The sequence below is a fragment of the Cyprinodon variegatus genome, unplaced genomic scaffold (genome assembly GCF_000732505.1).
Source record: "Cyprinodon variegatus isolate N-32 unplaced genomic scaffold, C_variegatus-1.0 Scaffold244, whole genome shotgun sequence".
In the NCBI taxonomy this organism is placed as follows: Eukaryota; Metazoa; Chordata; class Actinopteri; order Cyprinodontiformes; family Cyprinodontidae; genus Cyprinodon; species Cyprinodon variegatus.
Genome location: NW_015150697.1, coordinates 750,633 through 772,552, shown reverse-complemented (window position 1 = coordinate 772,552; position 21,920 = coordinate 750,633). Strand labels below are relative to the sequence as shown.

The 21,920-nt window shown below is 36.3% G+C and overlaps 1 protein-coding gene across 2 annotated transcripts in view; it reads left to right on the top strand.

Annotated features, from left to right (window-relative positions):
• The window catches only part of frmd4a (FERM domain containing 4A), a 127,229-nt gene that overhangs the window by 4,991 nt on the left and 100,318 nt on the right, over window positions 1-21,920 (top strand). Inside the window, exon 1 of one of the 2 annotated variants that reach the window (XM_015381913.1) lies at window positions 19,354-19,819. The exons of the other annotated variant lie outside the window; for it this stretch is intronic. Within the exon in view, the coding sequence (XP_015237399.1) occupies window positions 19,787-19,819 (33 nt within the window). The 5' untranslated portion in view covers window positions 19,354-19,786. Of the gene's footprint in view, window positions 1-19,353; window positions 19,820-21,920 lie in introns of those variants that run through there. 2 annotated transcript variants of the gene reach the window in all.

Genomic DNA, 21,920 nt, shown 5'->3' with positions numbered 1-21,920 from the left:
TTATAGGTGATTATTATGAAGTACAGGCACAGATAGTATTTCATTAAAGTAATTTTATTAAAATTTTACTCTTGTATATTGTGCGACTATTCCACATCTTACCATCTTCCTCTTTTTGATAATATTGTGCAATGTTTGGTATATAGCGATGCATAGCTAAAAATCCTGTTATTGTTTGTTTTGTTTTTATAATTTTAAGTTTTTTTCTTTTTTCAAAGCTGCAGTGTGCCTGCAGAATAGTCACGCTTGACTGATGTTGGGAGCCAGTGCTGCTGATGTCAGCTAACCAAAGCTGTTGAGTTACTGCAGGAAAAATTAAACACTCATACATTACAAAGGAAAGCCATTGATACAACATAGTAGTGGTGGTTTTTATTGAAATTAAAAACAATCCCAGTCTCGAAACTGTCCACATTGCAGCATGCAGGTTGAGTAAGGGTAAAAGTGTTCAAATGAAGCGAGTAACACCACACAGCTTGTTGGAAATCAATATCTAGAAGGTTTGCAGCATTGCTTGTGGCACTTAGACTGAGGCTCATAGAAATCACGGGCTTACATTACACATCTATCTACTCTCTCATAAAAACAAAATCATTAACACTACTTTGCAACATGAAAGGATAAGGTTCTCTTTACACATACACAAGCAACAGAAAGCAGTACAGCATAAGTAAAGTCAAGACACTGTTAGTAATATTGTATCACATTTTCATTACATTGTTATTTTAAGGACAAAATTAATTTAAGTTGATGTGTTCTAGTATGAAATAATGTTACCATACATAGATACAAATACTGGGTCAATTTTTCTTATAGCTTATGTACCAAATTGAAATATTTATTTAAGTTGAATCCTCTTTTTTAAGATTTTTTTCCACCATGTTTAAGTAAATGTATTTATAAAAGTACTAATAGCAGAAACAGTCGTTGCTGTTTTTTCTTGATACTTTAAAAGTAATCAATTTGAATTTGATTTGATTTGATTGGTTTGTAAGCAATTTAAACTATAAATTAATTTTCTGATCATTTTATTTTCAGCTGATTTATTTGGTCCAAGCAGTGCCTTTGACAGCAGCAGGGCTTCTGTCAATCCTGACTGAAGCCTTGAACTGGCCTTGAACTGGCCTTTGGAGGTCTAATCATACTCATTTGGCAAATTAGCAGAATTCTACCTGTAGGAAATTCAAGAGTTTTGATAGAGTTAAAATTCAGCATGCAACTGCCAAACTGCTCTACAATGCAGTCAAATTTCAGGCCAACTGGTATGAATGCTGTTAATTTTACATACAAAGGTTTAGTTATACCAAAGTTGGTGTTTGATCAATTTTGTATTATGTGCAAATATCATTTAAGCAATCCCCTGTGAAAATACGAAGCAGCTCATTTAAAAGTAATACAGGAAAAGGTCTCTCTCTGACCTTCTTCATTCTGAGCAGTTGCTTGCTGGCTGGACCTCTTCTGGGCTGGACAGACCAGCAAATTTTCATATCTCCCTGTTTGCATACAGTTACTTCTAAATAACACATGCTTCATCCAGTTTGGACCAAACTAAAAATGAATTATCTTCAGCCACCAACAACTGGGTCAGTTGTATTGCTTTTCATTTAAATAAAAAAATAAATGATAATAAAAAACCCCTAATAGCATTTTCTAACAGCTATATCTCCCTGATTCATCAGCACAACACTGTTGTTCAAATGTGTTATGATGTTGTTTAAATGATGACATATGAAATATGTTTACAATAGCCTTTTTATTTGACCCTTAAGACAAAAAACAACTCAGTCACCCAGGCTCCCCTTTTAAGCATATTCTTTGATTCATTAAGTACCCTGACATAAACTTTCTTGGGGAGGCTAGGAACTGTGATCCGCTTTCATTGGAATATACCGTCCGGTCACCCTTCCAATAGAGATGAAGTACCAATTCAGTTTCCAGTCCAGGGACACTCTATATGTTGAAGAAGAAGCTCAACAACATCCAGAGACAGAAGGTACTCAGGGTAGATCTCGTCCTACTTTGAAGTCTTTCCACAATGGAAATTTTTGAACCCTTTGTTGTTTTCAGCCCTGGTGAATGACATTATGTATGCTTGACATTGAGCATACTGGTAGCAACAGTGGAGAGGAAAAACTCCCTTTTAACTGTAAGCAACCTCCAGCAGAACCAGGCTCAGTGTGAGCGGCCATCTGCCGAGGCAGACTGGGGTTTAAGGAAACAGAAGCAGAGATACGAAAGGCGGCCCAGTCCAGGAAACACAGCCAGGTAAACAAGCTCAGAGCCAGCTTCCATTTCAGAGGATGAAGAGAACACATTCAGCAAGTCACAGTCAGAGAAACAGGACTACACTGGAAAATAGACAAATCGCCAACATCTGTAAACAAAGATGTTGATGGCAATAGCACAGCTGATATTTCCCTCCAGGATGGTGTCACAGCCAAACAGGAACAGACGAGGCGAAGCTACTATGAGAAAAAGCAGAGAGAGCATAATGTTAGAGATTGAACTAACAGATTCTGCACAGTGAGAGAATAGAGATAGAATGAAGCAGAATGATGAAAAAGGGGTCCTTATGTCCTCAAAAAGTCTACGCATATAGCAGCATAACTATAGAGATAACTCAGGATAACCTGAGCCACTCTGACTAAGCTTTATCAAAAAGGAAAGTTTTAAGCCTACCCTTAAAAGTAGACAGGGTGCCTGGCTTACAGACTAAAACTGGTATTTGGTTCCACAGGAGAGGAGCCTGATTACTAAAAGATCTGCCTCCCATTCTACTTTTAGAAATTCTAGGAACCACTAGTAAACCTGCAGATTGAGAGTGAAGTGTTCTGTTAGGAACATAAGGAACAATCATATCTCTGATATCAGATGGAGCTTGGCCATTTAAGGCTTTATATGTGAGAAGGAGGATTTTAAATTTTATTTCTGATTTAACAGGAAGCCAGTAAAGAGAAGCTAGGATAGGAGAGATATGATCTCTATTTTTACTTTTAATCATAACTCTGGCTGCAGCATTTTGGATCAGCTGAAGGCTTTTAACTACAGTTTGTGGACTTCCTGATTGTAAAGTATCCCAGCCCTCCGCCTCTCCCAACCGGCCACTCCAGAGTAAAACTAAGTCTAAGTCTTAAATCTATGTAAAGCATCTTATTACAAAATGATTTGTTTACCAGTACAAATAAAGTGTTTGTTAGAATGATCGGGCAACTCATTCATACAAAACAGGGACTCTGCTGTTTTGTGCTTAATTAAATGTCTATTTGATTATTGATTAAGATACTTAATTTGATAATTTTAGTTTGAAGAAGTGAAACTAAAATGCCATTGGTTATAAAGCTAAGAAAATTATAATCCAGAATTGTAAAAAAAAAAAAAAAAATCATTTAATAGAGTGGTGCATTAACCAGTATGAGGTTTAAAGCACCTGTCCTTAACATTTTTCCCAGCATTACTTTTACTTTTAATACAGTAGAACTTCTACTTGAGTAATAATTAATAATTTTGACACCTTGATCACGTGTTGTTCAGACAATGCAGAATTAATAGAAAAAATTTGAAAAATTTTTCTGTTCCCTGAACTCGGTTGTAATCTTTGTGTTGCAAAATAACGATACATGTCTTTTTTTCTTGTTTTTGTTTTCACTATGATTTCAAAAAACTCAAACAGGAGACTTGAATGGAGGAGCAAAAGGGAGAATTTGGTTTTAATATTCCACTATGCTTTCATTAATTATGGTTAGGCTTAGTCTGTATGTGCTTAAGACTAATTCTTGCCCTTAAATGTTATGTTTATACTGCAGTCTGGATAAGGACTATTGATTGGCTGCAGAGGTGAATGCGCTTCAGTCTTAATTGACTTCATCAGAGCTCCTTCTCCATCAGCTATGCTCTTTTGTGTGCAAAGAAGGTCTCAGGTGTGACTCTGTAAAGTGTTTGCAGTGTGTGTATGCAGTGTATCCCCTCCTGCATGTTAATCTGCACTGCAGTCTTGATATGGGGGTGTGACAGAATTGCATATGGGTTTAATGCTCACAGGGGTGCGTGGCAGGTTACTGTGTGTGCTTATTGTGTGATCCAAAAGAAAAGGGTCAATGGAAACTGCATTAATAAGCATCTGCCTGTAAACACAGACGGTCTAATCAACCCACTAAATTCCTGCTCTGTGTTTTCTTGATGGTTTTCTAAGCTCTCCATCTCTGCTCTTTCCGCTATAGGACAATTGTGTATGCTGATATTATTCCAATGATATAAATTTTTATAAATCCTGCAATCTTAGCAGGATTTACAAAGATGTGCAAGAAATGTCAATCTAAGATATAAATAATTCATTTAACATTAACAGCATAACATCCTCTTTTCCCTTCACATATTTTCCTTTACAACTGTCTTTTAAAGGACTTTTCCCACAAGCTTTTTGAGATATTTCAGATTGCTTATTCAACTAAAGCAATCTTTTGGCAAATAACTTCTGCTGTGCTGTGAAGGTCAGCCCATGGTGAAAATCACTTTCAGGGCAGATTAATAAGACTTTTGTGGCAGGAGAAAAAGAAAAGAATATACATTTATGGCTTTTTAATTTACTTTAGGCAGTGACTGTAAGCTACATGCAAACAGTAAAAAATTTAAAATGTTTGGGGTAGGATTAGGTATTTTTGGTTTCTGGGCTTATTTGCTGCATGCTGGTGTTAAACTGCATGCATAAATAATTTACAAGCCAATGGCAGTGTCACATTAACAAGAAGCCACCTGTCTTGTGTGCCAAGGATGCAGGTTTTCAGGAGGGGTGGCAGAGTGATACGAGAGGGGGTACAATGTGGTAAAGGCACCAGGCGGTCTGATTGGTTCACCATCTGTCTCTGCAATGGAGCAGATGTCAGAATAGAAAGATCAATCTTTGCTCGTTTCAAAATTTAGTCCCATCGCTGTTACTGTGAATGCGATTTAGTCTCTGTTACTGTGAATGCGATTTAGTGCAGTGTGCGTGCATGTGTGCTTTTGCAACAGTGTTTGTACTTCTGACATTTCACACTCTGGCTGACAGAGGTCCCAGTGGGGCTGATTGTCCTCCATATGGACCAAGTAACCCCCAAACAGGTATTTGACATATTGGTGAGCTGTCTTGTTAACAGCTTTTAATAAGATAGGCATGGAGAAAAAAAAAGAAAAAAGAATGACATCACACATCAAACATGAAAGGTTTTTGTGTGAAAGTTCAATCATCAACGACTGGATTCAATGACACTAAATAATATGTATAATTAGTTGATCAAATATAAAAAAAAATATTGTTAACATACAGGGGAAAAAATATTAATTAAAATTATTCCTAATTTTTTATATTCAATCATCAAACTATGAGTCAAGCAGTGAATCTGTATTTGTAAAGAACTTTCCTACAGATACAGTAAATTTGTTATGTATTGCTATAGAGGCCTTATAAACAGTCAAAAAGACTTAAGATCACAAAAACTCAACTGAAAGACCATAAAATAGAAATAAAATAATCAATTAAAAAACTATGAAGAGAGAAACCATGCCTGCAAACACATGTTTTTTTTTTTTCTGAAAGACAGTCGTCATTCAAAAAAATCGAACTTCAAAAGAATTTGTGATCCAATTGTATGTTAAGAAATGTGTATGAAATGTGTATGAAAAAACACACAACCGCTTTTTTTCTTAAAAAAACAAGAAATGTCCTGTGCACAAAAAGAAGCAAAAGTATATCAGAAATGCTTTAAATAGAAATAGAAAATTTTTCAAGCAAAATTTGCAGTTTAAAGTAAAACCAGCTGTTTTTAAAAAAAATTTCAACTTTAGGTTTCATATGAAATCTTCAAATCAAAATAACTGCAGACACAGACAAATTTAAGTCTGCACAAGTGGACAAGCTTTCTTTTAATTCTCTAAGTCACAGAATGCTGGAGTCCTTGATTGCCCTGGAAACCAACCCTTCTAAAGCAAAGCAGCTCTGTGTTTTTAACACTCAGATGTAGTTGTATTTGTAAAGCCAGGTCTCTATACTGTACGTCTTAGATTGAATACACATTATGGGTATGAACATTATAAGAATTGTTGATGATTCTTAAATCACGATGTAATGATAATAAAACAAACAACTTCAACCATTTTTTCAAAAAATATAATCAGTACACCATCCCATGCCATTGCTTTGATCATTCTCCCATTTCGAGTTGCACCTCATAGCCTCTTTGGAGCCATCAAAAAGCTTTTAGTATGTCATAGGCTGTATGGTTGACCACTCCTCTTTGAAGAAGGCAGAGATAATGACAAAATTACAGAGTCCATACATTTTCAACGGGTTAGGGGCAGGGCCATACCGGTGGGTTAATTTTCGTGTGCTTTATCAATCCCAAAAACCAGTCTCATTGTTTGTTTTGGAATCATCGTCCTGTTGAAACATCCAGCTCTGTCTGAATTTCCACATTCTATTTTTGTTTGAAAGATAGAAAATTACAATTTGAATGTAGTCTGTCTTCATTATTAAATCCAATTTGCACAGTGCACCAAAAGGACTGGTGATTAAACAGACTTTAATCATCAGGGGTGTCCAAACTGTGGCCCTGGGATACTGTATGGCCACTGCACTAACTTTATTAGCCCTTAATAGAAATTCTTAAATGATCATAACTTATCATAACTGATAATGTGAGACTGATAATGTGTGGCACACAGGGTTAGGTGCTACACATTATATTAATCTGGGCCTCTTCCCATCAAAGCAGTTCAGTGAAAAGACATTCAGAAGACATTCAGCTGATTGGATGAAACAGTACCTTAATAGATACTGCAGTGAGTATGTTTTTTTAACCATAAATGCTTTATTTGGTAAGTATTTAACATGCTCTTTTTATACACTTTATTAATATGCATGATAATTTGAAAGAAGGAACTAAGATAGAGCAGGTGCATAACATCAATTAAAAACAAGCAAGCCCCTTTGTAATATTGCCATATAGAGATATTTCTTTTTTTTTTTTTTTTTGCCTTACCTAAAGTGTAATTGGATCAAATGAAAAAACACGTAATTGATTTTGTGACAACAACAGTAGAGTGAGAAAATAATCTTTCATGCCTTTTTTTTTGTTTCTTTTAGTTGGTTTCTATTTTGTTTTTTTTATAATGCAAATATTTCATATTTTCATATGTTTTAGCTTCAGATTTTCAGCCAGATTTCCTGAATTCAACTCTCATGGACATGGGCATCTCATTTCATAAAAAACACTTTTGACAACGATTCATTAAATTAAAGGCTATTAAATTCAGAGTTGTTTTGTTTCGACTGAACACAAAATGACATCGTCGGTGCATTTCGAGATAAAACATTTGACAGAAAATATAGAAGCTTACAACACAGTAAATATGTGAAGTTTACAACAAACAAAGACATCTATATCAGGACAGAGAGAGAAAGACAAAAAGGAAGAAATGAAGGCATAGTCAAATGTATCATGCTTTGTTCCTTTGTGTACCACTAGAGGACAGTAAAGATTTCTGAAGTTTAGTCCTCCATGAAAAGAAAAGTGATAGTTTACCTTTTCCCATCAGTTGGGAAGCAGCATCATTAATGCACATTTTGTGAAATCCCCAACAGCAAGATAAAGCATAGAATAATTAACTAAGGTGGTTTCAGCATATTGGTAAAACACTGTATTTGTGAGTAGATCAGGGGAGTAAAGTCACTGTACACTTATCAGTCCATCTAGATTTTCACAAGCAAATCTCTTCAAATGCAGTTAAAGTGCTAAACACAGCAGAGGAATTTAGTCTGTTTTTTGTGTTCATGTGTTACTATATACCAAGAATTCTCAGTATCTATTAATATTCTTATTTTGGTAATATCATTTTTTAATTTAATGTATATTTATTACTCAGCAGAGAGTGCAGCTTAAATAGGGTCACATCTACATAAAAGCCCTACATAAGTTACTCCAACATTTAATATCCCTTCGAGGTCAATAAAGTATATTTGAATTTAATTAAAATAAAAAATGTCAAGTTGATATATTTGCATGACAAGTTATGGAGAAAATATATAACGTCTCTGTTTTTGTTTCACATTAAACTCCAGAATAAGAACAATTAACACCCGATAAAAGATGATTGAGGCACATTGTTGTTTTGCAGATGGCTGAAGTAAAAAAAAATAAAAATCTCCTAGAGTGATTTGTCCTGCAGTGGACCTGAAGTACTGTAGCTTCTGAATGAATACAATACTGTTGTCTGGCAGTCTGATGTAGAGTTTGCTCAAAGTTGTTCATAATGTTCTTTATTTTTTTTAAAGACATCTGCTTTGTAAATTCATCTGCAGCAGACCCCAGAACATGCTCCTTTATTAGCTTGTTAAACTTCTGATTACCCCTACAGATTATGACACAAGAGATCACACTCACCATAGCAAACTTATAGAAGATATGCCACATCTTGCTGGAAAAGATCTAAGCTTCATAAAGTAGTCTCCTCTGTCTTTTTTGTGATTGATGGCTTAACTGATGTGTCTTAAGTCCAGTCTGATGCATTTTCAATCCAACACCATCATAGTTTAAAAAATGCAAGATTCACTTCCATACAGAAACCACACATTCATATCTTCAGGTAACACAGAGTACATGTCACACTTAATAATATTACTTTAGCGATAGTTTCAAGGTGTTGCTTTATTGTATATTTCGTACCATGTCTTTCGGTTGTGCTGTTCTTTTTTCATCTCGTTACAGGTGATGAAGCAGACTGAAAATGTTTTGTCATTGTCTCCTTTCTATCTCTTCTTTCTTTCATCTTTTCTGTTTTTTTCCCTTTCTTCTTCTGTTTTTCTGCTCTAGTTACATTGCATTGTCCATATAAACTGTAAAACTCCCTGCATAATGGGCTCTTTTTGGCATCAATACAATTATTCTTATTGCCACATTGCCAGACAGGAGACTATTAAAAAAAATGCAAGTCCTTATATTTCCTTGATAGTTCCTTATATTTCCTTATACAGGTTCTTATATTTCCTTGATACTTTACTCAGATGGGCTAACATAACTGATGAGTAGTGGCCTAGTTAGAGCTTTGCGTTTGGGTCCTGGAGGTTCTGAGTTCAAGTCACATCCTGGCTCCCTGAGCTCCTCGGGCGCCCCACAGGGCAGCCCACTGTTCCCCAAGGGGATGGGTTAGTGAATTTCCCCAATGTTTGACAAAAAAGGGATTTACATTTGTAAGTCATTCTAGGATCTTTGTCATGTCAGGGCAACAGGTCACTAAGGACTGATGGCTATGTTTTTCTTGGTACCAGAACAAGACTGGAAGTCCATATCACTGGAACCGCCTCCTGGTTAAGGATCAAAGTCCTTAGTTGATTTGATATAGGGGGATGGTTTAGAACTTGATATATGAACCTTTATATGAATACATGAAAGAAAAAGAAACAGTAAAACCTAAAGGACATTAGTTTCATCATAAAGGTGAAAGAGATCCTCCATACAAGCAGAGTTTTCCGATAATAATGATATATAGGTGTAATAAGGACACATGGTGGTTAACTTTCCATTTTACCAAAAACAATTTTATATTATTCATGACCACTTTATATAAAGCAGATTTTTTAATTATTCATTGATACTTTATCAATCAATTTACCTGTTTTTGCAAGTTTTGAGGTTCACTTCAAAGAATGGCATGGATGCAATGGATATGCAGGTCTGCCAGCAGAGGGGAGTAGAGGTGTGTGAATGATGATCGATAAGGATTTTGTGGCATGACTTGCGTGCATGCATAAGCCTGTGAATGCAAAGTGAGAATGTCAGAAATAACGAAATTGGTTGTGTTCCTGTGCCTGCAGTTTCAAGCCTATGTGCAACATCAATATAAAATACATACAAATCCATTTCGGACTGGACCAGACTTGTCTTGCATCATGATGAGGACCAGACAATAATATAATAAAACTTAATAAAAGCTGAGCAGCTATTGATCTTCACTGCCTTCAGAACTCACCAGCAGCTGTTTAAACACATTCAAACTCTCATCCACGCTGTCACTCTTTATGTGCATCTCACTCTTTTTCTCTCTGCAAGACTCTCAGTGCACTGCCTGCAGAGATTGGTGGTCGCCCTTGACAACAGTTGCTTGGTAACCACTTTGGAATGACATCATTGCATCAAGCATAATTTAGCTAAGGATAAATAAAATCAATTGCCCCTTTTCACTTTACTGTGTTTTTGAAGAGGTTGGTTTATTGTGGTTTCTTTTGTATAAAGCAAAAATTTCCTGGAAGCTTTAAGATAAGATTTTCTTTGCATCATATATAGAATAATAAAAGAAGCTTGTATTTATTGACGTACTGAAATTTAAAGGATGTTTTTCTTTCTTTTCTTTATCCTCTCCTTCTGTCAAAGCTTTTTCTTTTTGGCTTCTGTTCCAAACTACCATATGTCCTTCTCCTGCAGAGCCCTGCTCACATTATGCACTCTCATCCATCTTTTTTTTCCTGCTTAATTCTTTTCCTCTCTGCAGTTGTGAGATAAGATGTCCCTCCTTCTTAGCTGTGGTGAGGTGTGAGTGAAAAAGGGGCTTTCCCTCTTCATTTTTTTAGGATTGCAGATAGTAATGAAGACCATCCACATACATGAAATGCATATATCCATGTATAGAATGGTGCAATATGTTTCATACCATTTGCATTGAAAGTGTGCATCATTCCATAGAATGCATGCGTCCTTGGATTGCCATTTGTGAATCTTCAGATAAGATGCTGAATAAAATCGCTGAGGCAACAATCAGACCAACTCTAAGAAATGTGGACATTTTTGCTTAAAGTAGTTTCACGCTCCAGTTTTTGATGGTTAATATCTGACACCCAACACTAGTAGGCAATTTTGATGATATTTTATTAAAGATTTGGCAGGAGAGACAGTTTGGAAGATTTTTCTAAGGCATGGATGTTTGTTCTTTTTGGATGTGTTAGTTAATATTAATACTGTTTGGGCTTTTTACATTTTGATATTTTACAACCATAAAATTCAATGCACATCAATTTGATTTTATTTGATGTTATTATTATTAATCTTTTGAAATATTGTCAATCCCATAAATAATGTTCCATTTAAATCTTCAGTTATTTTCCGTTTCTGATTTTTTTTTGTTAGTTTGTCTTTAAAATAATAATAATAATAATTAATAGGACTTGTCTGGCTATACTTTTGACAAATGTGCCAAGTTTTATAAATATGCATGCATTTGTGATACCTGTATTTCCTACCCTAAAAAAGTCTCTTTTAAAACAATTTACAGAATAATGAACAATGTTATTTTCAAATTTCAAGAATTTCCACCATGAAGACTTATATTTAATGTGAAATATGTACAAAAACCCAAAGGGTTATCTTTCCTAATTTTCTACAGCTTGATGTCATCATGTAAGGGTACACACATATATAAAGGAGGGGCCTTTGCATTATATATTTATTTGATGAGCATGATTTTCAAACCAGGCTCAGATTTTCAGTTGCATCATAATATCACACCTTAATTGAATGTTTCAATATGCCGCACCAAAATATTAAGGTTCTCCCTCCAGCTTCTGTGTAAAAATCTGGTGACACCTCAATCAAACAAAATGTATGTGATGTATCTGATGAGGAAGCAGAAAACAAGAAAAAAAGACAATCAATTCAAATCAAATTCTATAAAAAAGTCTTTTAATGCAAACATGTACAATTTAACATTTTCTAACCCTGACAAGATTTAATTGATAATAGTTGATATTCTTTTCAATTGATGTTTTGAGTTGCCATTAATTTCATCAGCCTACGGGATGCATGTTTTATATAGTCTAATTGTAGCTCTCTTTCGAAAAACGAAAAAAATTGAAGTTGCACACAATTCCACAATTTTATCTTATCATTTGACCTTCTGAATGCCACTTGAACTTTAATATTTAGAATCACTTTAACATATTTGTCAACCAAAAACCTTATAAAATTAAAAAGATTGATGTCACTTTCTTTTATGGATCAGCACATTGAACCAGGTTGTGTCTGTTCACATCTGTTTGACGGAGAAGTCACAAGGGATTAATCTTGGGGTCCAGCTGGGATTTCAGGGATGTGGGTGAAGAGGAGAATGTTTTAGGGGGAGGTGGCCGAAGGGGGGTTGGGATGAGTATAAGGATAGTGTCCACTGCAGTGTAATTTACACTACACTGTGCAGCATTGTGGTGTGATTGTTGTGTTTATAACCCTCTCTGTCTCAACCACCCATTCTCTTCTTCTTGTATATGTTGGTTTATTAGTGAATACGAATGGCTGGGGGTTGACACAAGCTGCATGTGAGAGTGTGTGTGTGTGTGTGTGTGTGTGCGTTTCTATGTGATTGTAGGATTTGCTGACAGGTTCAATGTCAGCAGGAATGCATGATGGTGATATATGGGGCTGTATGTCACTGTGGCTTGTCAGGAACATGCACATCCAGCCTACTGAAAAATAATGATATAAAAAAAACTCCACACTGCCAAATCCTAAAACAATATTTGGAAGCTGGGTGCAAAAATATGATTTTTACATAAAAAACTAAAATATTTCTTCTTAGAATATACTTAGAGGAAAACTACAGCGAAATGGTATAAAAAAAAAGTTTTAGCTGGAACTAAAAAAAAAGCTGATGAGTTGAACATGAATTTTAACAAATAATGATTTTTTTTCAACCTCATAGCTCCAACTTTAAAGAAAGTCTCCAATGTAGGAAACTGCTTTGGTTCTAACAACACCTCTGGGCAAACCTCTTTGACATTTCTCAAATTGCAGCATCATCGATGCATGCATTTACAATAATTATTGGTTTCTGTGTCTGTTTCATTATTTATTGTCTAAAGATATTTTAAGGCGATCGTCTGACAAGCACTTACAATGTTCTCTTAACAGCAATATCATGTTGAAATATACTTAGAGGGCAAAATTTGTACAATTTTCTCTTGTCAGCTGAGTTTTGGAGAACTTTTAGTTACATTTATTAAATTAATCAATATATACATTTAAAAAAAAGACCTAAATGAAAACAAAAGGTTCTCATCAGGTTGGTGAGAACTGAAAATTACACAGTACATTTTGCATTGTTTCTGTGAAGTAACACTTTAAAAGTGCATTTGCTCCCAGTCGGAACTGGTGTTAAATAGAGTAGTGTATATATTACTCCAGTTTATGTAATAACTCTTAAAGAGTCAATGTACTTTGACACTACATATTTAACACTGTTGAATTTACTGTGTAGGTTGCATTATACAGTGTTGATCAAATACAAAACAAATCTTACAAAAATCCTCAATTTATTTAGATTTATACAGTTGAATTTGGTTTCATTATGTAAAAACTTGTATAGTTTCATCCTGTGATAATAAGGAATTCAGAAGAATAGTTGTCTAAGTGCTCTAGCCTTGAGGCTCAACAACCCTATTATTGGATTGCAAAGCTCTCTGCCACCAGTCACATCTGCTTGTAATTTAGACCATGATCAGTCTGTATTTTACTGAAAATAAATTACCTACAGTACAGGTGTTATTCTGAAAACAAACTCCAAACCAGTCTACTATTTCTTAGGTAAAAACAAACAAAATATACTGGTATACATCCAGACTACACCTGCAGTCAAACACCCATTTCAACCTGGATAGGCTCTTGCAGAGAACAGCTCCAATTAGAAATGTTTTATTGACATGACTGAAATAAGTTATTTTGCGCTCGGGCCCAGGCAGATGACTTTGATGCTGTGAATCAACATTTGCTTAGATGAGTAATCTAGAAAAGGAGTATAATAGCCTTCCCCCCGGGGCCCGGACACTGGTAGTGGAATAAGCCAGAAGGTGAGTGGGCCTAGGAATAGGGGTCCAATTCCAAACCGCCCCTTAACCACTAACCCTTAACTATCAAGCGTCACTCCCAACAAAGTCTCACTCGCAGCTATGGTATAAACGAGAATGGGACACCTTCTTCTCCCTCCAACAGAAAAGGAAAGCAGTCGTTGGCAAAACAGTGACATCCCATGTGCGTGGCTGTAGCTCTATGGCGCAGGTTAACGCAACATTAAACATTTTACCCTTTCTTAAAGACATGTATACAGTCAAATAAAACAATTTCAGGGAGGACCTTCCATTTTGGAATTACATGTTTGTTTGTTTTTTGATGAATTAACTTCTGATTTTCTGTCATTGTGAATAAGATGCAGCAAAGTAGTGGAATTTACATTTGGCAGAATGTGTTTTGTCCGCCACCAGGCCGCTGCTACACCTACTACCAAACTCAAGCTCAGGGTTAGCGCTTAGGGGCCGATTTAGGATTGGGCCTGAGAGTGAGGGAGGAAATTAGTAGGAGGTGAGTGGAAGTTCTGCTGGTGTGCAGGAGCGAAGCTAGGCCAGAAGCTAAAGGAAGGGGATCTTGCAAGATGACTGGCTCTGGAGGAGGTGCTGTCCCGACGTTGATTGGTTGAAACTTGAGTGTGGGACATCGGCAGGTGGTCCAGGTGATGCTGATAAGAGTCTTCCAGTTTTAATTTTCTCTTAAGCATCATACTAAGAGCTAATTTTGATTATTGTCACAAAAAAAGAAAGGAGAATATTCAGTAACTAGAAAGTTATTTATCTTCTTCTAAACTTTATGCTAAAAAAAAAAAACAGCTGCTGATGTCTCCGTGGGCTTGTTGTTACATCCACGGATCTCATCAACATTTTGTAAAAATATGGTCCTTGAATGAACTAAGTTTGAACTAAATGAACTAAATTTGTTTGCTGTTCCGCCGGTGAGCATCCACATCAATACAAGGTTGTTCTGTTAAAATGTCTTGTTCATTGTTTTCCATAATGTACTGCAGGTCATTGCAAATCCCCAGCCAGATACAAACTTATCTTAAAGTTCATATTTTGCTTCAAAAACAAAGAGAATGTAGATTATGAAATACTATGGTCTCCATAAAAAAAAAAAAAAAGAAAACAGTTACAAGCCTTCTCTCCAGTGTTGTAACAACACAACAATAGGCCCATAAGCACCATTATCTGGGTGGGCCCCATATGAAGTACAACACCCCACCCCGCCGCTGCCATAGACAACCGACCCAAAATGTGCCCCATACATACACACTTCATCATTTCATCATTCTTCACCTTCACTAGACATGGATGTACTTTAGTATACTCTGTTGTAAAATGAGTCTTATTGGGCTACCTGGAGTTTCATAGCCCCCCTCCTAACCCACGCCTTCTCCAATCATCTCCTGGTTGCAATCTTAACTCACTGTAGCAGTAAAGACCACCATTCCCTCTATGGTTCTTTGAAAGAACGTTTTTATTTTGGGAAGTTTTTTTCCATTTTTCCAGCAGCTCTTATTTGCTTTTTCTTTTCTGGAATCTGCTTAAGTACCTCTTTTTGGTATCCATCGTCGGTAACACATTGTAGATAACGGTTATGGTTTTATCTACGCTCTGGATTACCCATAATTCCAAGTTGTATTGTAAAAACTAAAATACTCAAATAAATTGTTCTTTTAAGATCTTTATTGCGATTTGAAACATATTATATGAGTGTATTTTTTACCAACCATCTAATGAACTATACACAGTTATTAACATAGTAATTAGAAGTACCACTGTCTGCTTTGCTATTGTTGTCGTGTTTAAATGGGTCACCATCATGTTGAAATCTGCCATGTTTTGGGGTATAAATAAGGTCCGGTCTGTCATCCTAGTATCAGGTTGGTTTAAGAGGAATTTTTAGAACCATCACATCTGCAAAGAGACATCCCAGTCCTCAGTTGCGTAGGGGGCCAACCAGGTGTCAGTGATGGGGCCCCTAAGAGGTTGGGGGCACCTAAGCAGATGCATAGTCTGCTTACTGATAGTTACACCATTGCTTCTCTCTCAATTATTTACTGAAGTACATATGTTAAAGTGCCAGTAGCTCTGTCGGCTGAGTGTTATTGATCAAGTCCACACTTTATTGTGCTAAAATATCTATTTCCTTTCTGCTGGGCAGTAATCAATGCTGAAATGTGACAGAAGGTTCCAGTCTATCTACTTTCCATTTGCAGCAATAGTCATTCCAAAGTGTGATGGTCACAGTCCCATAAAAACAAAACTAATCATCTGTTGAACAGTGTGGTGGCTGTTTTTGCAATACTGGCTTCCCTTCTTATGTTATATTTACTGCCAATTGTAAAAAGTTATCAGTCCTTATACCCTTAGATACATGTCAAACCTGTAGTTTGCATTTTTCACCAAAACCTACCTTGAATTTCATTTACAAAGTGATTTTTTTATTCAGATTTTTTCTGTTCAAAATTGTCACAACCTATCCTTCTATCTACATACTAATGATTCTATTAAAAACAACTCTTACTTGAATGTTTAACTTGTTCATTTCTTTTAGGAAGAGATGATTAAAAATTAAAGAATTAATATGAAAAAAAAAGTCTCTCAAATCGTTTGGGAGCTTATTATTAAGCTAATCAATTTTCAAAGTTAATGCTGAAGGTTATTTATGTATGATGTAAAACATGGAAAGGAAAACCACGATAAAATAAGTTGTAATCAATTACGTTTATTTTAACATGCTTTTTGTCTTTCCTCGACAAGGTGGAGAGACCAGACTAAAAATAATTGAGAGAGAAAAAGAACAGACTGAGAATGAGCCCCTTACTTGGTTTCATGTAGTTAAGACAGAAAGGCTTGTCAGAGTCCGCAGGCGGCCACCTGAACCACAGTGTGTCATTTCACTTGATACTTAGATCTAAAAGCTGTGTTAGGAAAGGCTGTTTTTGGAGGAGTGCTCAGTTTTTTATTTATTTAGGTATTTTTACAGCTCTCTTGGCTTCCTTTTGCTCCTCTCCCTTATCGACATAGTTCTCATGGTAACAATGAAATAGAGGAGAAGATTTGTGTGTTTATAGTATATTTTTTCTAAAGGAGAGAACATTTATTATTTGCAACTATCATTGCAGTCGTCTTTTGATGGAAAAAAGGAAATAGAAATATGATATTGAATGCATTAGAATAGAATAAAATAGAATAGAATACAAAGGAGATAACTAATAAAACATTAAAGACATATTTACAACATGAGTAAAAAATATTGTATAGCTGTTAAAAATAGCATATGCAAAAAATTAAATAAAAACAGAAGTGTGTAGCTGATATTTATTTTCAAAAATGTGCAAAATATTTTAACATATTTTTGCACAAAAGCAACAACAGAGTTTTTACCAGAAAAGTGCAAATACAGCGGTAATGTAAAAAGTAACTAAGAGCAAAGATACTGAAATCTAACAGCAGCTTGGAGGAAGTGTTTATGATTACACTCCTATTTGCATTTTAAGAAGGAGCTTTCTGTAACAGTTTTCTAGGTGGAGTGTATGACACTGTCTAAAATGAATGTCAGATTTTTCAGTGTCTGTCTTTCTCTACACCATTCCAAACATTTAATTGTCATTTACAACTTTGTATTAAAAGATAATTAGTGCTTAGCCTTACCAGATTTTGTCTAAAAATTCTCTTGATGGGTTTTAAAACTCTAAATTTGTTGTGCAGTCTACCCATATTGATTAGAGGTTGAAAACAACAGGTGAAGTCTACCGAGTTTTGGCAAATGCACACTACTGATGGGGCTTTTTGTCATATTGGCGATGATACAAGCAACTGTGACAACAGCAACATTATTGCAAAAATAATGTTTAAAAACTGTTAATCAGAAAGGGGGAGAAAAAAAACGATCATTTCATTAAGGTAGACACAGAAAAAGATAAGCCTTGCTTTAAGACCACTTATTAAAAAATTTGCATACTTTTTACAAAAAACAGACTGTAGTCTTGGCTGAATTTTCTTTTCTTTAACCATAGTTTTCATCATATCTTGTATAAAAACATGATCTGTTTTAAGAGCATGTTGCACAGCTCGGGCATGACATTGGGCAGTGATACAGCTCTGTGACAATGACTACGGCTCTGCTTTTTACACATTTAAGAAAAGCAATCTGTATATATGTCTTTTCACCTTTGTTCTATTTGACTAAGTCAAATGTGGGATTTGTTTTAGTTTGTGGGACGCACAAATCTGGACATCTGGTTACCTACATTTTCACATGTCTGAAGTATTTCACATGTCATAAGGGTAGGCATGTGCAGAGCTAGGTAACCACAGTCGCCATGGCTTCCAAACAACTATACAAAAAGAAAAGTATACTGAGACTGTTGACCAGTGTACAAAAGCACATTTTGTGCACATTATATCCACAAAACCACTCCAGCCAGGATGCACCTGTATGAGAGAAGTAAAACTATTGCAGACAAACTGCCTCCAATATCTTACTATGACACAGTTTTTACTTATTGAAGAGTGAATGGAGGAGCTTTACAGCCTGAAATCCATGGGCGCATATTATCAATGTTTAACAGGCTTTGTAAAGGACATCAGAACTCTTCACGCAAATAATAAGGTTCATGTGATTGGCAGATTAGTTAAATGCAATAACATATGCAGGTCATTCATATATATAATCGAACAGTCTTCACGGTTGGAGTCACCCTTTACCATTTTTTAGATACCCAATTTGTTAAAAGACTGTGGTAGGCTTATAGACTTATTGATATCAGTTCTTAATGACCCGTTGGGTAAAGACAGTTACGGGCTGAGACTCCATTTTATTCTGGGTTAGCTCCAAGGTCTACAATCAGAAGTGACTGGAAAACATGGGAGGCCTCTCATAGGCGCCATCCTGATCAGTTGCCAAAAGCACCTCGATTGCCCCCTTTAAATAGCAGTGTCAATATACTGTAGAAAAGAAGTTTTTCCTCTTGGTATTTTTCTTTAGTCCTTGTTTGGCTTTTGATGTGCCTAGGTGGGGAAATACTATGGGTGAGTTTCAGCAGGTGAGGAAGCAACAAAACAAGGTCTAAATATTTGAGTTGGTGACTCATGCCTTTTCTATTCTGAGATTAGTGGTTCATCAGGTTGCTAGGCGATCGAGAGCCACTATTATCTAGAGGGACAATGGTGGACCAAAGAGCCCTCTCTCTTCTTTTCTCTGTTTTTTTTCTTTCTTTCTTTCTTTCTATCTCCATCCATCTCTTTCATAAACATACAGGCGCTATAAATGTTTGCTCTGTCTCACCTCCAAAGTTGGGCGGGAACCAGAAGTAGACAGTCAACAGAAGGGATTCTCAATGAGGCTGAGTGGGTGAGGGACAGAAGGCGGAGGATGGGAAGAGAGAGCCAGCGGACGGAGGTCACTGCAACGGGAAAAAAAAAGACCCACAATCATTTGACACATTGAAGGGAACAAATGTAGCTAGAGGCACTGAGGGAGAGTGAGTGAGGCAGGGGGGGGAGAGATAAGCTAGAGGATGTAGGGAGGAAGGCAGAGAAGGGAGAGACCCTTTATGTGCATTGCACATTCACAGCACAGGGGTTCACGGGGGAAGATCACACATCTGCTGACAGGTTGGAGAAGGAAGGAGAAGCACCAGGAGTTTCTCACTGCCCTCTTGCCTTCTGCTTCACACTGTGCATGTGTGCGTGAGTGTGTGGGTGCATATATGCCTGCACACAATCCCACTACGCGCACAGACTCTCTCTGTGTGCCTGTCAGTGTGCTGGGCTCTCTGGGTGGGTAGAGAGCTGTAGCTGAAGAAGAGATGCTTGCTCTGAGGATGAGACAGCGTTTCTAACAGGATCTATTTGCGGATTGGGATAATACACCGACACAGCTGAGGGGGCCTCACAAACCCACCGGAACCAACCGAATCAGCTATGGAGGGACTGCTGTCTCCAATGAGGACGAGGGTAAGTTACCATGGGGATTTCAGAAAATGGCAACTACTGTTTTAACCATAAAATCCATCATCAGAAAGACAAATGTTAGACAGCATGTCTGGTCAGATGCTGGACTGTTGAGGTAAATTAATCCATTCAATACTTAGAACATTTTTAGTATGTGGGAGAGAAGATCCAAAATGCAGTGAACAGGCAGTAGCTGTGAATGTGTGGGCGGGTGTGTACATAGAGATTAATGAGGCACCCCTCTAAAAGAATGAGTCAGTGTTTCAAAGTGGTGCCCATCTCCAGTCAGCACAAACTACGCGCCTATAGATTTAGGCTAGTGACAATCAGAGTGGAGACAGGGGTGCAAGGGAGTAACTGGCCACTGATTGTGTGATGAGTCTGATGAATTTCTAAAAGTGGGGATTCATTATTGTTCTTGTACAACATAACCTTCTCTGTATTAGACACTCGCTTCTCATCCAAAATTGTTTGGATGAGTCTGAGGCTGTGTCCATGATAAAGAGACCCCAAATAATGGTAGGAACAAAATACTGAAAATGCCAATTTGCTTTCATATTTTCTGATTGGTGATCCACAGGTCAAATACTGTAAATTCAATTTTCTTTCTAAAATAATCCTTAAATTAATGAAGGCTGATAACACAAACGCATGTGAATTTTGAATTAAAACAATTAAAAAAAAAAGGATTAGACAGGCCACACCTCAAAGATAATTAAAACACTATCAGCCAGCAATGCTATTGCTTGTACAGCTCTATAAAATATGCATCTCTGGTAGTAAATTGATTCAATGTGCCACAGCATTTATCTTTATGCACTGTTAATAAGTTGCATATTGAATAATACAAACAGGTGTCTCCCTGTTTTCTATTTTACAAGCAGTTATGGCTTGTAAAATAAATTCTTAACTCTAAAGAGTGTGCCTTTCATTTTTCCTCTTGTATTATTTTCCTTTTCTATCATCTAGATTTTCTTCAACCCTAAATAGATTCTTGTGCAGCAGCTTAAATGAGAAAATCCACCTGTATTCTCATCTTAGATTTTATTCTGTAAATCCCTTCTATTTCTCTTTTAGTCGTGATTTTGTGAGATGTACAAACCATTGATCCTTTTATCTTGCATCACCACCATCTGCTAATCTCTTCTGTTTCACCTCTATATATGCACTCCTTATTTTCCCTTTTAAGGCAGCTTTTTCTTTGCTCTTCTTCTTTATGAGCTGCACAATTACTTTTAGTATTCAAGCCAAGTGTTGGGTTTGTCTGCCCACCTGTCTGTCTCTCCTTCTGTCTGTCTGCTCCTTGCCCTGTTTTTGGCATGTAATACAAGCGTTATAATTGGTGTTTGCATATCAGACCGTCATCTAGTCGAAAGAGAAACCTTAGCAGGGTTTTTTTTATTCTTATTTTGAAGATAGACTTGGCTTGTGTGATATGGCGTAGAATCAAGACTGTGCCGTCTGCGATTCTGGCCAGACTTTGCACTTTGGCAAATCTATCCAAGTCATTTTTAATAACTAAATAGCTTTCTCATTTATCTTCATCAGCCAGATTGGGCTTCTCATGCCGGGTAGTGATGGGTTGCTCAGTCTTGGCATCAAAGTGAGTTTAGCAGATTTGTTAAATTGGGGAAAGATGATCAAGCAGAGGAGTCTGTCAAATTTTTCCTTGCATAATCTCCTCCTAATGCCCTTTCACTTGGCTTCTGAGATGAAAGAAGTATCAAGTGTGGACATTATTATTTTTTGGGCATTATCTTTTTAACAACTTCATGGCTATTAAAACTTTTCAAAAGGAAAGATTTCTAATAATATATGTCCTCACATTAGTTTACTTACATCTACAGTAACTAAGTAAACCATTATTAGGAGTTGTTTTTGTGAAATTTGAGGTATGAGCTACTAAAGAGCAGAACTGTTGTACACCATAAGCAAAAAAAAAAGGAGGAAAAAACCGTTTTCTTCCTGATTTTAAAATAAAGAAAATGCAGGAATAACATTCTTCTTAGGCAAAAGGAAAATAATCATAAGATGCATCAAATCTAACTTTTACCAGAAAACTTAAATTATGGAGAAGAATTAGCCATTGCTGCATCCATCTGAT